Source organism: Callospermophilus lateralis, chromosome 8 (genome assembly GCF_048772815.1).
Source record: "Callospermophilus lateralis isolate mCalLat2 chromosome 8, mCalLat2.hap1, whole genome shotgun sequence".
NCBI classification, from domain to species: Eukaryota; Metazoa; Chordata; class Mammalia; order Rodentia; family Sciuridae; genus Callospermophilus; species Callospermophilus lateralis.
The window spans coordinates 36882032-36897409 of record NC_135312.1 but is presented as its reverse complement, the minus strand read 5'-3'; the positions used below and the strand labels follow the sequence as shown (position 1 = coordinate 36897409).

The 15378-nt window shown below is 35.2% G+C and overlaps 1 protein-coding gene across 2 annotated transcripts in view; it reads right to left on the bottom strand.

Annotated features, from left to right (window-relative positions):
- Gabrb1 (gamma-aminobutyric acid type A receptor subunit beta1) overlaps positions 1-15378 on the bottom strand; it is a 374830-nt gene that overhangs the window by 18962 nt on the left and 340490 nt on the right. The window contains exons 6-8 of one of the 2 annotated variants that reach the window (XM_076864701.2): positions 4369-4506; positions 4118-4270; positions 734-978 (exon numbers count right to left, since the gene is read on the bottom strand). In XM_076864701.2, coding sequence (XP_076720816.1) covers positions 734-978; positions 4118-4270; positions 4369-4506 — 536 coding nt within the window. The remainder of the gene's footprint in view (positions 1-733; positions 979-4117; positions 4271-4368; positions 4507-15378) is intronic. The other variant, XM_076864702.2, reaches the window with a different exon arrangement.

Genomic DNA, 15378 nt, shown 5'->3' with positions numbered 1-15378 from the left:
TTTCAGCATCCAAAAGTATGAGCTAATAGAGTAGGAAGGAAGAGCATGAGAAGAAGATTACCACTAAATAGGGAAGAGAGGTGGGAGGGAATGAGAGAGAGAAGGGGAATTGCACAGAAGATGGAAGGAGAGCCTCATCGTTATACAAAATACATGTATGATAATGTGAGGGGGAAGAAGAAAAAAAAGAGAGAGAGAAATGTGTCACATTAGATTGGGTAGAGAGAGGTGATGGGAGGGGAGAGGAGAGGAAGAGGGATAAGAAGGGCAGCAGAATAAAATAGGCACTAGTATTGCTGCATGTATATATGTGCCCGTATAACCAATGTGATTCTGCAACCTTTACACTTGGAAAAATGAGGATTCATACCCCATTTGATTCAAATGTATGATATGTCAAGATCATTGTATTGTCATAAGCAACTAATAAAACAAACAAACAACAAAAAACCCCCAAAATATGAGTTAAATAAACTTATTTTCTTTATAAGGCGAGCCTGCCTTCAGTTATTTTATTATAATAATGAAAAACTAAAACACTGTTTTTAATCTATATAACTGTCAATCTAACTTCTTCAATCCTTTGTTTCCAAATATATAAAATGAAGAGTCGATTGAGTTTTATTAATGATAAACTAGTATTTTGTAAATATTTTTTCTGCTTTGGGAGCACTGTATAACATGATGCTGATAAATTTAGGTGGCACATTGTTAGGAATATTTAATGCATTACCTGGACTTTATTCATCTCCAGTTTGTTCTTCTCATTGGCACTCTGGTCTTGTTTGCTAGCTCCCTTTTTCTGAGGACCTTTCCCAAAGAAGATGTAATTTACAAAGGCATATTCCAGTAAAGCCAGGAAAACAAACACAAAGCAACCCATCAGGTAAATGTCAATCGCCTTGACATAAGGGATCTTTGGCAGGGTCTCCCTGAGATGAGTACTGATGGTCGTCATTGTCAGCACAGTGGTGATTCCTGTAAAACAGAAGGACAAAACTTAGCTGAAAGTCAACTATGTGAAGTTGTCCTTTTTGGAATTGAGAGGACAGATTCCATTCCTTTACTGTGCCCCAGAAGGAAGGCAGCAATATGATAAGCCATTGGACAAAAAGGCATATATATTGAAATAGACAAAAAACCTGTAGACTCCCTCAATTATCCATTAATAAATCATAAAATAGAATGTGTAGTTAATGGAGGGTTGGCAACATTTTAAAAAATGCACTAAGGTTAAAAAAAGTAGATGAAGAGTCAGATCAAAATTCCATTGGATGCCTACTGTCCAATGTACCTCATTCCATTCCATCTTTTCTCTCTCAATTTCTTGCTTACCACACCACTAATCCCCACAGCAGCTACTATGAAATTGAAAGTGAGTGACCAGTGTGAGGAGATTGTCATTGTCCCAAGAATCTACAATAAACCCGCCCAACTCACAAGGCAGACAACTTGCATTTAAAAATAATGCATCTTTTACATCTGGTTGTGCTGTTTACATTCCTTTTTGAGCTTGCATCTTCATAAGCTTTTAGCACATAAATATTGAACACTTCTGCTTCATGATCAAGATAGAATCAGAGGCCATCAAGATAGGCAACTGACTTGTCTTGTTTTTTTTTCTACCTTTTTCCATGACTATATTTACTGCCTTACATTGATTAATACCTGGAAAACATACAAAATAAATGTTTTTGTGGTTTATCTAGAAATAATACAGAAAATATTGGTGTTATTTTTGGTGAAGAAAATCAATTTTGTAAATTTACTTCAATCAAAATAAAAATGTGAGTTTTGGAAAAAAAAACATAATGCACCATTCACAGTAATGTCACCAAAAGAAGAAACATGAGGAAGTTTGTGATTTGCAACAAATATTTGATTTATGTATTTTCCAGACATAATATAGTCCTGTTGCTTTAGTTTTTCAAATATTATCTCTAGTTTTGTTTTTTTTATTCCAGAGCCCAGAACAAATTAGTGCCCTGATGTCAGGATGAGGTTTCTTAAAAAAAAATAGAGCTTTGATTTGTTAAAAGAAATCTAGGACTGTAAACTTATAAAAGGAAGATTTTAAAAATTTACTTGGTTAAATGCATGATTGCTAATAGTATAATAGTTGTGTTGCTGAATAATGAATATTTTGTGTTGATGATGGTGATTATGAAATAATTGGGAAAAATATAAAATGAAAAAAGAAGTTGGAATCTTGTGTAGATGGTTTGATACTTACATTGCACATTCATACAGTGTTTTACAGTTTTAAGTGCCTACAGTTATGAATTATTTTCTCTGGCTGTCATAACAGCTCACTATGATTAGTGGGCTATATTATTTGTGGGAAACACATTATTTCTGTTTTAACCTGAGTGAATAGAAATTCTATGACTAGTTATTTTGCTGATGGTTTCCAAGCTAAAGGGCAAAAAAAAAAAAAAAAAACAATAAAATGTTTAAAAAACATCAGTTAAAATAAACACAGAGATATAAGAAGGTAATAAATGAGACTTGATGGAAGTCTTTAAAAATAAAGACAGGAAGTGTGAGATGGATAGAAAGACAAAGGGTCACTAACAAAGGGAATGGGAGATAGCAAAAGAAAACAAGAGAAGATAGTTCACACTCATTTGGCAGAGTGTTCTAGATGTATAGATTCCTTCTTTGACTATTCAACTTTTCTAAAAAACATAGTCTATATATTTTTATTAGTGTATCATAGTTATATATAATTTGGGGGTTCATTGTGACATAATCACACATACATGGAATATAATTTGCTCCACTTCAGACTTCAGTATTGCCTCTATCACTCCCTGTCTCCCTCCTGTTCCCCTTGCTCTACTTTACTGATCTTTCCTTTATTTGTTAAAGGTTTTTAAAAAATAGTGTATTGTAGATATGTATAAAAGTGAAATCCATACAAATGGTATATTCATACAAGTGCATAGCATAGTTTGGTCAATTCATTCCACTGTTCCTCTCTTTACCTGTCAACTTTTTGAAGATTGGATAAAATAGAAAGTCAGGTCTACTACATGAAAGCTAAACTAGTTCAGATCATTGATTAATTCAAATGTGCAGGACTGATGAAATGCCATTATCTCATTTTTTTTGGAAGAAAACTTTAAATTTCATCTAGTATAATTCTAGTTAATGTGTTTGACAGAAAATTTACAGATTTACTAATTTTATTTCTGCTTTTATTCTTTGATTTGAAGTTTATGAAAATAATCTCCAGAAAGTGATCACCATAATGACTGAGGGTCAAATGTTGAGGGAGTTCTGTACAATAGCTCTTTCATCAGACACATCTTAACATACTCTAACTTTCCAAGAAACCATTTAAAGTCTCAAACATAGGCTTTCAGCTTCCAGCAATTACTCAACAACAGCAAGATTAATTCTGAATTCTGTACCTCCAGAAAGGAAACAATTTTTTATTTTGTCATGATCACAGATCATTAATATAGTAGATAAATTGTGCCTTATTCAATATAATAACCTCCCTTTAAATGAGACTCATTTTGGTTGTTTTAACCCTGGTGAATATTCTTCAGGGGTAGTATTTCCCAACAATTAATGGACCTTGGTTAATGGTCACAAGGTTTAGCTTTTATTTATTTATTTATTTATTAAAAAACACTTTTTTTAGTTGCCAATGGACCTTTATTTTATTTATATGTGGTACTGAGAATTGAACCCAGTGCCTCACACATGCCAGGCAAGTGCTCTGCCACCAAGCCACAAACCCAGCCCCAAGGTTTAGCTTTTCTCCAAGAATATTTGAAAACAATGAATTGTGTTTTCAGCAGAGAAACAAGGAACAAAAAGAAAGTCATCAAGAAGTTGGTAAAAATTAGTGTAATGAGAATTTTATAAATATACTTCACAAAGCACTGACATGGGAAACATACTGTAGGATTTTTTTTGTGTGTGTTTTTTTGTAAAATGTCATTGTAAATGTGCTTTTACTTAGATGTTTTATATCTAAGTACTCTTCTGGCAATCTACTTCTTTGGTTTGCTGTAAGAGAGTTCTTACCTATGATTCCTAATATTGGTTATTTGTTTGAAGGTACTACTCATTAACTCTGCAAAAAATACTGAGAATGCATTACCTAGTGCAACTCTGGCTGCAGATGCATCATAATTGATCCAAAAAGACACCCAGGACAGAATTGTAATCAGTGTAGAAGGCATGTAGGTTTGCAAAATGAAGTAGCCAATGTTTCTCTTTAGACGGAAACTTAGTGACAGTCGTGGATATGCCCCTGAGTTGGAAAAAGAAAATGAAAAAATATCAAATCATCATTGTTTGTAGTTATCTTCTTCCTTTCAAATAGTGTTTCTTTAGGCAAAACTTCCTCACCTGTTGTGAACTCCACCTTCTTGGACACCATCTTGTAGTCAACAATTGAAAACTGAGGAAGCTCAATTTTATTAACTCCTGTTACTGCTCCTTCTCCTCCATTCCAGTAAAACTCAATGTCATCAGTGGTATAGCCATCTGAAATGGAGAAACATAGTCCATTTACACAGAGTTCAGTTGGTCTAGAAATTCATTTTGAAGCATTTTTTGGAGCCAGAGGGAAGATTCTCAGCAAATGATTGTGAAGTAGCATTGCTTTAAATTAAGTTGGCATATAGATCTCATGAGGAATGCTGTTTCTGATGAATTGGTAGTGGCTACATTGGGAATGCATCTGTCTTTAGTAGACATAAGATCTAGATTGTGCTGGATGTGTCGTACATGCTTGTAATCTCAGACTCAGGAGACTGAGACAGGAGGATTGCAAGTGCAAGGGCATTCTTAGCCACTTAATGAGACTTTGTCTCAAAATAAAAAATAAGAAGGATTTAGCTCAGTGGTAAAGTGCCCCTGGGTTCAATCCCCAATACAAAATAAATAAATAAATCAAGATCGTTTAGTGATATCTGAAGATATCACTGTTGCATATCTATTGTATATTTATTTTCATTATGTTTATCAATGGGCACTCTGGTTAAAGTGAAGGGCAGCTGGATTCCAGGTATTTGGAAATGGATTTTGGCTATACATTATATACAACAAGAGCAGCAACAAGTAATAATTATCGAGCACATGTTGGCTAAAAGGGAGACAGAAAGAACAAATGAATGGAATATAGTGGAAGAACAAATTTGTACATATCTATTAAATGATCAAGATATTAAAAATGTATTTCTTTTAGAAAAGTAGAGAAGTTTATATTCTTATCCTTTAACTATAGCAATATTATTATAGCTAATTTAAAGGTAAAAACTTTAGGAAATGTATCAATTCCTGATAATACTTTGATATTTCCATAGTCATGAGGGTAAGCTTTAGCTAATATGTAGGGAATTGTAGACAGCAGGAAAAGGGTCCACCTTGAAGTCTTTGTCATGGAAAGTCCTATGTCAATGGCTTATTTTTTTCCTCCCAGTCTACTCACACTTGCCAGTGGTCAGGCTGTGTTATAGTTGTGGATAAGAGTAACTTGCATAAAAAGAATACATAAATATATTTAAAAATATAAAAGTAATTTGAAGTATATTTAAGATCACAATTTTCTCTTTTTACCAGTTAGAGACAAAGAAAAGCTTTATAAGTTCATTTTCCTTTTATACTTACTTCAAATGAAAAAGTCTCGAATCTTTTGTTTCCCTCAGAATTACCGAGGCTTGTGTTTCAAAGGTAACCTATAAGCTCTTTGTAGTAGACATCATACTGACTGACTTTTGATTAAAGCAATAGCACTTTTTCAAGAGATAAAAAAAATGCTTAGAATTTGGAAGTTGAATGCCAAGTGCCAAGGGGTAACCACCAAACTTATTATTGCAGGAATGAAAGAAACTACTCTCCCTCCAAGCTACCTCCTTTTATTTTTTTTTAAAGGGAAAACAAAGCTGCCTCATCTTTACTGCTTTAAATAGTTCTAATTCTTCTTCAAAAAGCTGTTTTAAATTCTTATCTCTGAACTTATTGAACTCACAACCATTTTGTATATGTTGCTTTTTGGTTACCATTAACAGTAAGATGTTTCAGTGTATTTTATTTCTCTTTAAACTATCTCTTTCTAGATCCAAAAATTTGCCCTCTCTTAAAAGGCTAATAATTTTCTATATCCAATAATCCATCCTACAATGACCCAAACACAGAAATAGAAGATATTTGCTTTTAGTTATAATTGCTGATGTCTCAGGGACTGTGAGACCCTCTTTATCTACTGGATTTAGCACAATCTACATGGGGCTAATTGGCATACTGGGGATTTATGACAAGGTTGGGTATGACTGTGAAATAGTTCTTAACATCTCCTTGAGAATCTGATAAGAACCTATGAATAAACTACATAGAAAAAAAAAACTAGACTGCTTATATTTGTCTATAGATAGATGGATAATCTCCATGTCCAGGAATGAAAAAAGTTGTTTTATAATTTTAGGCTTAATATGTTAACTAGGTGATAAAATACAACCTTGAGCTAGTTTTGAACTGTAGGAACCTAAGGGAAAAATATTAAGTACCAGTTAGAGTTGAGAGTCAGAGATAGTGTTCAGTCTGGGGTTGAAAGGGGAAAAGGAAATGGGTAAGCCAATTAGCACTTCTCGTTATCTACCACTTGTGAGGAGAGCAGAGTACTTCACTATCTCACCATGAAAAAAGCTGGAAAATGACAACCAATCCATGCAGATTTTAACAGTAGAGTAATCCCCGTTTATCTGCAGTCTCATTTTTTTTTTTGTAAGTTCAGTTACCCACAACTGTGTTCTGAAAGTATTAAATGGAAAATTCCAGAAATATAGATTTTAAATTGCACACTGTTCTTAGGAGCATGATGAAATTCCATGCCTTCCTGCTTCTTCTTGCCAACACATAAATCATCTCTTGGTCCAGCCTCTCCATGCTGCACTGTGCATGCTGCCCTCCTGTTAGTCCCTTAGTAACCATCTCAGTTATCAGATCACCTGTGATGGCACTGTGGTTCTTATGTTCAAGAAACCTTTTCTGAGAGACAGCGAGAGAGACTGCATTCACATAGCTTCATTACAATTTATTGTTATAATTGTTTTACGTTATTATTGTTAGTTGCTGACTGTGTCTATTTTAAAAGTTAAACTTTATCATAGGTATGTATGTATAGGAAAAACACAGTATCTACAGAGCTTAACATGATCCACAGTTTCAGGCACTCGCTGGGGGTCTTGGAACATATTTCCCTGCAGATAAGGAAGGACTATTATATTCAACAATTCATGCAGTCAGTGGTCTACGTCTTTGTTTCCAGGCTCAATTGCACTTTGTTTAACTAAAACCAGTTAGTCATAGTGTTCAAGGCACTGAGATAATTATAGATGATTTGGGGAAAAAAGGAATGCTCACTGCATTTCAGGTAGATGCTTGAGTTCTCATGGGAACAATAATGGCAACTGGATCCAAAGTAAAGAATAGAGGCCTAGGAATACACTATTATTCAAAGGTTACACAAGAACATTTTGCCACTGAGAGAGAACATCAATTTACTCACACCTAAACAACCTATTTACCAAAGGTTTTCCTTTATGAACTAGTGACTTCACACAGTGTCTCAGAGCCTGAACACTTGGATACCAATGATGTTGTTTCCTAGCAACAAAAACTACACAGAAGCTCTCAAAATTTCTCTCAGCCCCTGGGGACTTCTTAGTGGTGCAGAAAGTACAGATAAAATTACGTTGATGTCACTGGATGAAGATTCACAGGGCTAGTATAATGTAGAAGTATCTGGATGTTAGTGTCCTTTGCTATTCAAAACATTTTCTTTTGGATGCATTTTCTAATCTGAAATTAAAATTTTTCCCTACTGTACTTTTAAAAAATTTTTAAAAATTTCTTTTAGTTATATTATATATATAACTTAATGATATAACTAATTAAATTTCTTTTAATTAGTTATGACAGTAGAATGCATTTATGTATTTTGATTATATCATACATAGATGGGATATATTTCTCATTTTTCTGAGTGTACATATTGCAGAATCATATTGGTCATGTAGTCACATATATACATACAATAATAATTTCTGTTTCATTCTACTATCTTTCCTATCCTCACATTCCCTCCTCTCCCCTCCTATCACTTCCCTCTACCTAATCTAAGGTAATGCTATTTTTCCCTAGTGCCCCCTCCCCACCTTATTGTGAATTAGCATCCGAATATTAGAGAAAACATTTGGCCTTTGGTTTTGTGGGATTGGCTTATTTTGCTTAGCATGATATTCTCCAACTCCAGCCATTTACTGCCAAATGTCATAATTTCACTCTTCTTTAAAGCTGAGTAATATTCCATTGAGTATATATAACACATTTTTTAAATCCATTCATCTATTGATGGACACCTAGGTTGGTTCCATAGTCTAGCTATTGTGAAATGAGCTAGATGATAAATTACAACATTGATGTTGCTGCATTACTATAGTATGCTGATTTTAAGTCCTGTGAGTATAGGCCAAGGAATGGGATAGCTGGGTCAAATGATGGCTCCATTACCAGTTTTTTGAGGAATCTCCATACTGCTTTCCATAGTGGTTGCACCAATTTGCAGTCCCACCAGCAATGTATGAGAGAACCTTTTTCACTACATCTTTGGCAATATTTATTGTTGCCTGTATTCTTGATGATGGCCATTATGACAGGAGTGAGATGAAATCTTAGAGTAGTTTTGATTTGCATTTCTCTAATTGCTAGAGATGTTGAACACTTTTTTATATATTTATTGATCAATTGTATTTCTTCTTCTGTGAAGTTCCTGTTCAGTTCCTTAGCCCATTTATTGATTGGGTTATGTGTTTTTTTTTTTTTGATGTTAAGTTTTTTGAGTTTTTTATATATCCTAGAGATTAATGCTTTATTGAAAGTGCATGTGGTAAAGATTTTCTCCCAATCTGTAGGCTCTCTCCTCATATTATTAATTGTTTCCTTTGCTAAGAAGAAGCTTTTTAATTTGAATTCATTTCATTTATTAATTCTTGATTTTACTTTTTGTGCTTTAGGAGTCTTGTTAAGAAAGTCAGATCCTAGGCTGATGTGGTGAAGATTTGGGCCTATTTTTTCCTTCTCTTAGGCAGAGGATCTCTGTTCTAGTGCCTAAGTCTTTGATCCACTTTGAAATGATTTTTGTGCAGGGTGAAAAATAGAGGTTTAGTTTCATTTTGCTACATATGGATTTCCAGTTTTGTCAGCACCATTTGTTGAATAGGCTATCTTTTCTCCAGTGAATGTTTTGGCAGCCTTGTCAAGTATGAAACAACTGCATTTGTGAGGGTTTGTCTCTGTGTTCTCTATTCTGTACCATTGGTCTGCAAGCCTATTTTGGTGCCAATACTATGTCATTTTTGTTACTATAGCTCTGTAGTATAGTTTAAGGTCTGGTATTGTGATGCCTCCTGTTTCACTTTTCTTGCTAAAGATTGCTTTAGCTATTCTGAGTCTCTTATTTTTGCAACTAAATTTCATGATTGCTTTTTCAATTTCTATGAAGAATACCATTGGGATTTTAATAGGATTTGCAGTAAATCTGTGTAATGCTTTGGTAATATGGCCATTTTGACAATATTAATTCTGTTCATCCAAGAGCATGGGAGATCTTTCCATCTTCTGAGGTTTTTTTCTTCAATTTCTTTCTTTAGCATTCTGTAGTTTTCATTATAGAGGTCTTTCATCTCTTTTGTTAGATTGATTCCCAGTTTTTTTTTTTTTTTTTTGAGGCTATTTTGAATGAAGTAGTTTTCCTAATTTCTCTTTCAGTGGATTCATCACTGATATATAGGAATGCATTTGATTTATGGGTTTTGATTTTATATCCTGCTATTTTGCTAGATATACCCTACTTTGTTTAATAGAGGCTTCATCTCATGAATAGAGTAATACTGTTATTGTGAGGGAGAGTTCTTTATGGTAAGATATGGGTTCTTTATAAAAGAACTAGTTTGGCTTCTTCTTATTCTCTTGTTTTACTCTTTTCCCTTCCACCACAGCATGAGTCAGTGAGAAGGCTCACAAGTTGGCAGCCTGTTGATCTCAGACTTCCCAACCTTCAGAGCTGTGACCAATACATTTCTGTTCATTAGCAATTATTAGTTTGGGGGTATTCTCTTATGGCAGCACAGAACAGATGCAGGCCTAAAACAATTACCTCACAGCAGCTTCCCTGGGATAAATTAATTGCTTGGGAATAGGCATATGACCTAAATTGGTCCAGGCTGCAGAAGCCCAGGACTTCATTCAGTAGTTGGAAGAGAGATGATGTCTCTCTCTCTTTTAGCTGTTGCAAACAATAAATCCGGAGTGCAGGGTGGCTGATCCAGATTACAAGACCGTTCCCTATTTATATGACATTAGTTGAACTTGGTTAAAATGTCCTAAATCACACTCAGAGTCAGCATTTCAACCTACTGAAACCAACATCATAGTCTGCCATTCCCTAATTCCTCCTACTCTTCCCACATGAGGGAAGAAATACGAACTTATCCACGTCTCTGCCCTTGTATCTGTTACTCTTTACATTATAGAATTATTAGATATTTGTGATTGTGCATCTCAGAAGTCAAGCAGAAAGTCACTTAGGTCTGATTATTCCAGATCTGCTACAGCAATTATTATGAAGGTTACAATGAATTCCTTTCTCGCCCATCTATGAAGCTCCATGATATCTTGATATCCTTAGGAGCAACAAATAAACCACAGAGCTCAGATTTTGAAAACATTCTCACACTTAAATATAAATCTATGCAACAATCCATTTAATGTCTGACTCCCTGCCTGAGTGGTCTTCCAGGCCCTAGGGTAGTAATCTCACATTTTATCAATCAACTGGGTAATCATGGTTTTAGATAATTATTAGAAAATCTGTCCTTGCAATAAATTTAAAATCAATCTTCTTGTGAACATTCATCATCCAAATCTTGTCTAACCTTTATAATCATAGAAAATAAACCCAGTAGTTTGTATATAATGGCATCTCCTGGTTTTGAGAACCTCTGATACTTCCTTTCTGTTTTTCTCTTCAGGCTCTGTTTCTTCCAATTATGTGCTTAGTCTTATTAAGCTCTTTTTTCTGTTCAGTAGTTTCCAGTTTGCTTATTATGCCCCTTGAAGTATAGAGTTGAGAGGCAGTCATTCTACCTTGTTTTATCTACCTTTTTTTGGGTCATTTGGCTTCATGTCTGTTATTTGCCAGACCTATCCCAACGTTAATTCTTCTCTTGTTATTATATCAATCAACTACTCATGATTGATATAAGAACTAAGCAGCACCAAGATTTAGAATTGCATCGTGTTCTTAGATTTGAGATCTTAGAGTCAGGCATGTTTTCTAATTTCTTAAGCAGCCTCTGAAAAGTTCTTGCATTTCTAACCAGATCTAGGACTCAATGCAGGATCAAAATATTTAGTACTCTCCTCACTCCACTCATGCCTTGGCATCTGCTATATTTGGCCAAGTGAAGACTCTCAAAATGACATTTTTAGAGTCTTAATATTTCATATCTGACTGTTCACAGTTCCTAGACCATTAATAATCTTTGTCCAAACTAGATCATGCCCATGAAAACCCTTAGATCCTAGACATATATTTAAAGATTATCACACACAATGTTGAACAGAATTTACCTGCCACTATAACTTACTGAATCACAGCTGACTTGTTAACATAATGTCATGTTAGTATTCTTATTGTAATTTCTTTATGTATTTTGAAGCCAACAATTTGAGAACCTTGAGGAGCTTGTAGCATGTAGTGATGGATACAATTTTGAAAGACATACCTTTTACTATAATTCCTTTGATGGAGACAAATGTAAGATGGCAGATACAAAAAGAAAATGTTTTCAAGGTCTGAGCTCTGCAGGTCATTTGTTGCTCCTAAGGATATCAATATATCACGGATCAAGATATCTAAATGGTTTGGTTGATCCTTGGTCACCAGTGGGGCTCTGGTGTGATGGCCAAGATCTCCTCCCTAGCTTTCTTTACTTGGATTATATCCAGCTTCTCCTAAATTTCCCACTTGCTGGAAATCCCACTGTTACGATCAGAACTTCTGACCTGATCATGGCCCATCCTAATTTCTAAATTTTCTAATCATCAGTAATTTCTCAAAATGAAATTGCCAGGCTGGACTACATGTAACAAATTATACTCTTGGTCTACCCAGCTGTGCTCTCTGGGAACAATTTCTTGTTTGACCCTATTCTGACCTCTACCATTTTTCTTGCTCCATGGTGCTGAGGGCCCTATGTGCTGTATCCTGGTACTGTCCAATTCATGCTATTCTTGGTGTGGTTTGCTAGTAAAGACCAGGACATTTCTTATTCTAGTCACTGGTTTTCTTTCTTTCTTTCTTTTTTTTTTAAAGAGAGAGAGAGAGAGAGAGAGAGAGAGAGAGAGAAAGAGAGAGAGAATTTTTAAATATTTATTTATTTTTTTTTATTTTTCGGCGGACACAACATCTTTTTATGTGGTGCTGAGGATCCAACCCGGGCCGCACGCATGCTAGGAGAGCGCGCTACCGCTTGAGCCACATCCCCAGCCCTAGTCACTGGTTTTCTAATACAGTAACATAGGTTCAGTTAACTTTTCTAAGATTCAAATGAATTTTTCCATTTGGACTTAAGTGTAGAATCTAATATTATCCCCGTTAAATTTTATCTAATTAAGTTTGACTCACTGTTTTAGCCTACTGAATTTTTCATTTGTTTGTTTGTTGTTTGGATTCTGATTTGCTCATCTTCCTAGTTTCACGTTATCTATTTTGAAAGATATGCCTTTTACCATAATCCCTTTGATTGAGACAAATATGGGATGGCAGAGACAAGAAGAGAGCCCTGTAACTCTGCTGGTGACATCCCTCTGGGTTTCTAGTAAAAGATTTCAAGTAGCACTTTGTGGGATGACACCACTGCTTTCCCATTTAACATTTGCCTCTTTGTTTTGTCCGTGAGTATGCTTATCTACATTTGTCATGCTTTCTTGATTCACTTATTGTTCAGTCCTTTCAAATATGAAAGTGAGATTTGTTTTGACTTGTTTTTAGAGAAATCAAATTGTCACCATAGACTACTAATTCCCTTGCTTTGGGCTTGAGTTTTTCCTGGACTGCATCAATCTCATTGGCCTGCACATCTGCAAATCTTGCCTTTCTTACCTTCTGGAACAATGGACTGGTATATTTCATTCTAATAACACCAACAGCCATGTGGTGTGCTAACATCAGGCTCATTTAAAAAACTTCCCCCCATGATGTCCAGCTTCCTTTAATAAATGCTAATTAATCTATATTGCATTAATTTATGCAGGTGAATATATTTTAGGGAAATTATTGTCCAAACATCAGAAATATGGTAACTTTATTTTTTTGCCTTATTGCCAAAATCAATGGTGAAGTAAAAGATGATCACACATGGAAATATTAATCCTACTATTAAATATTTGTCTTGATATGCTTGTTACCAATAAAATTTTCTCAATACAAAAGCCTTAGGCCATCCATCTCATTAGTATTAATAGCCAAAAAAGATAATAATTTGTCTCAGAAAAAAATCCCTTCTACATATATTTCTGTGTCATAATAAGAAGTAATGTGTTTGTTCTGTGTCCTTTGTTGTGACACAGATCTCCTAAATCCCTTGGAATTTTCTGGTTGTCAAGAGCATTGTTGTTCAATGAGATGATTCTGCTGAGCCCTCCGGACAGTTTCACAATGGGGGTAAATTGCAAAACAATAACAGTGAAACAAAACCTCAAACTTTCAGCCTAGCACCAGCCCCTGGAGAGGAAAGAGGGGCTAGAGAGTTGAGTTAATAATCAATCATGCCTAATGATGAAACCCCCAGGTAAACCCTAGATGATGGGTTTTAGAGAGCTTCTGGGCTGGTGAGCACAACCAGGTGCTGGGAGGGTGGCACCTCTGAAGGACATGCAAGCTCTGCACCCCCGTCCCCACTCAGACATACCTGGCTGTTTGCCTCTCTCCAGTTTCCCTCTAACTGGGTGTTGGGGAATCCCCCCTCTTGGGAGGAGACCCCTCTAACCTGGGTGTCAGGAGCTCCGGGTGGAGGGGACTTTATACAAATATCATAGTCTAAAATAAATTCTTTTCCTGAACTCTGAGAGCTGTTCCAGCTAATTATCAAATATGCGAGCAGGTGTGTGAGAACCTCCAGTCTGTGACCAGATGAGATAGAGGTGTGGCTAGCCTGGGATCCGATATTCAAGACTGGCATCTGAAGTGAAGGCAGTCTTGTGGGACCTACCTCTTAAACCTGTGGGATCTGAAACTAACTCTGGGTACTTAGTGTCAGAATTGAACTGAATTTTCGGACCCAGTTAGTGTGAGAATAATCTGTAGATTTTCTATCAGAAGTGTGGTGAGTGAAAGCAGTTCAGAATTTTCAATTATATTAACAATTACGGTACAGATTTTTCTGGACTACCTCCCTGTCAGATTTCTTTTACAGACTTGAAACCATTTTATCTTGTCTATACATTTAAAGAACATTCTGATTCCTTGTATCTCCCTCCTTTAAACAATTACTTGGTTGAAAGGTGGGAATAAATTGGGACTATTATCTCTCATTCTAATGTCTGCAAAGATCTGGGTACAACCTTCTAAAAGAGGTGAATTTCACAGAACTGCAATCAAATAAAGCACGTACTCCTTGCAAAGTTGCTGAGAAATCTGTTTCAAAATGTGGGCGACTTTTTACTCAATATTGCTGTCACAGAATGGAGAGGGCCTTGCCTTTGATGAGGTCGGGGGTTATTGTGATTGGATGTCACTTCTGCTAGTAAGTTCTGCTCTTGTTAAAACTCCTCTCTACTTTAAAACAGCTGTTAGGTTGTAGGCAAAATCCTTTATGATGATATTCTCCAAAAAGTGTATGACCACAATAACTTTGACATATGTAAAAAAATTAACCTTATAAGAGAATCTAAACAAGTGTATCAATATCAAATGTTATCTAAAACAATTTTAAAATATGACTTAAGATTGGGTGTTGTTTAAAAATGCCCGATCTATTTGGAATTGTTAAAGTTGTGCATCATTGGTTATTGGAAAGAATCAAAAATCAATCAGGACTAGTTTAGAGAGGAAAATCACTTCTACTCTTGATAACCACTTAATAAGCAAATGTGCCTTTAATTTTCTCAAGCATATAGTACCTCTGAAGACAAAATAGACTATAAATAAGTAAAATAGAAACCAAGGCAATTATCCAGATAACTTAAATGTACTATTTTAACATTAATGATTGTGGTATTTTGGCTCTGAAATTCCAGGTTAATAGTTTGGGCAACAGTTTCAGTTGTCCAATTTATTTTTATTACCACTTTATA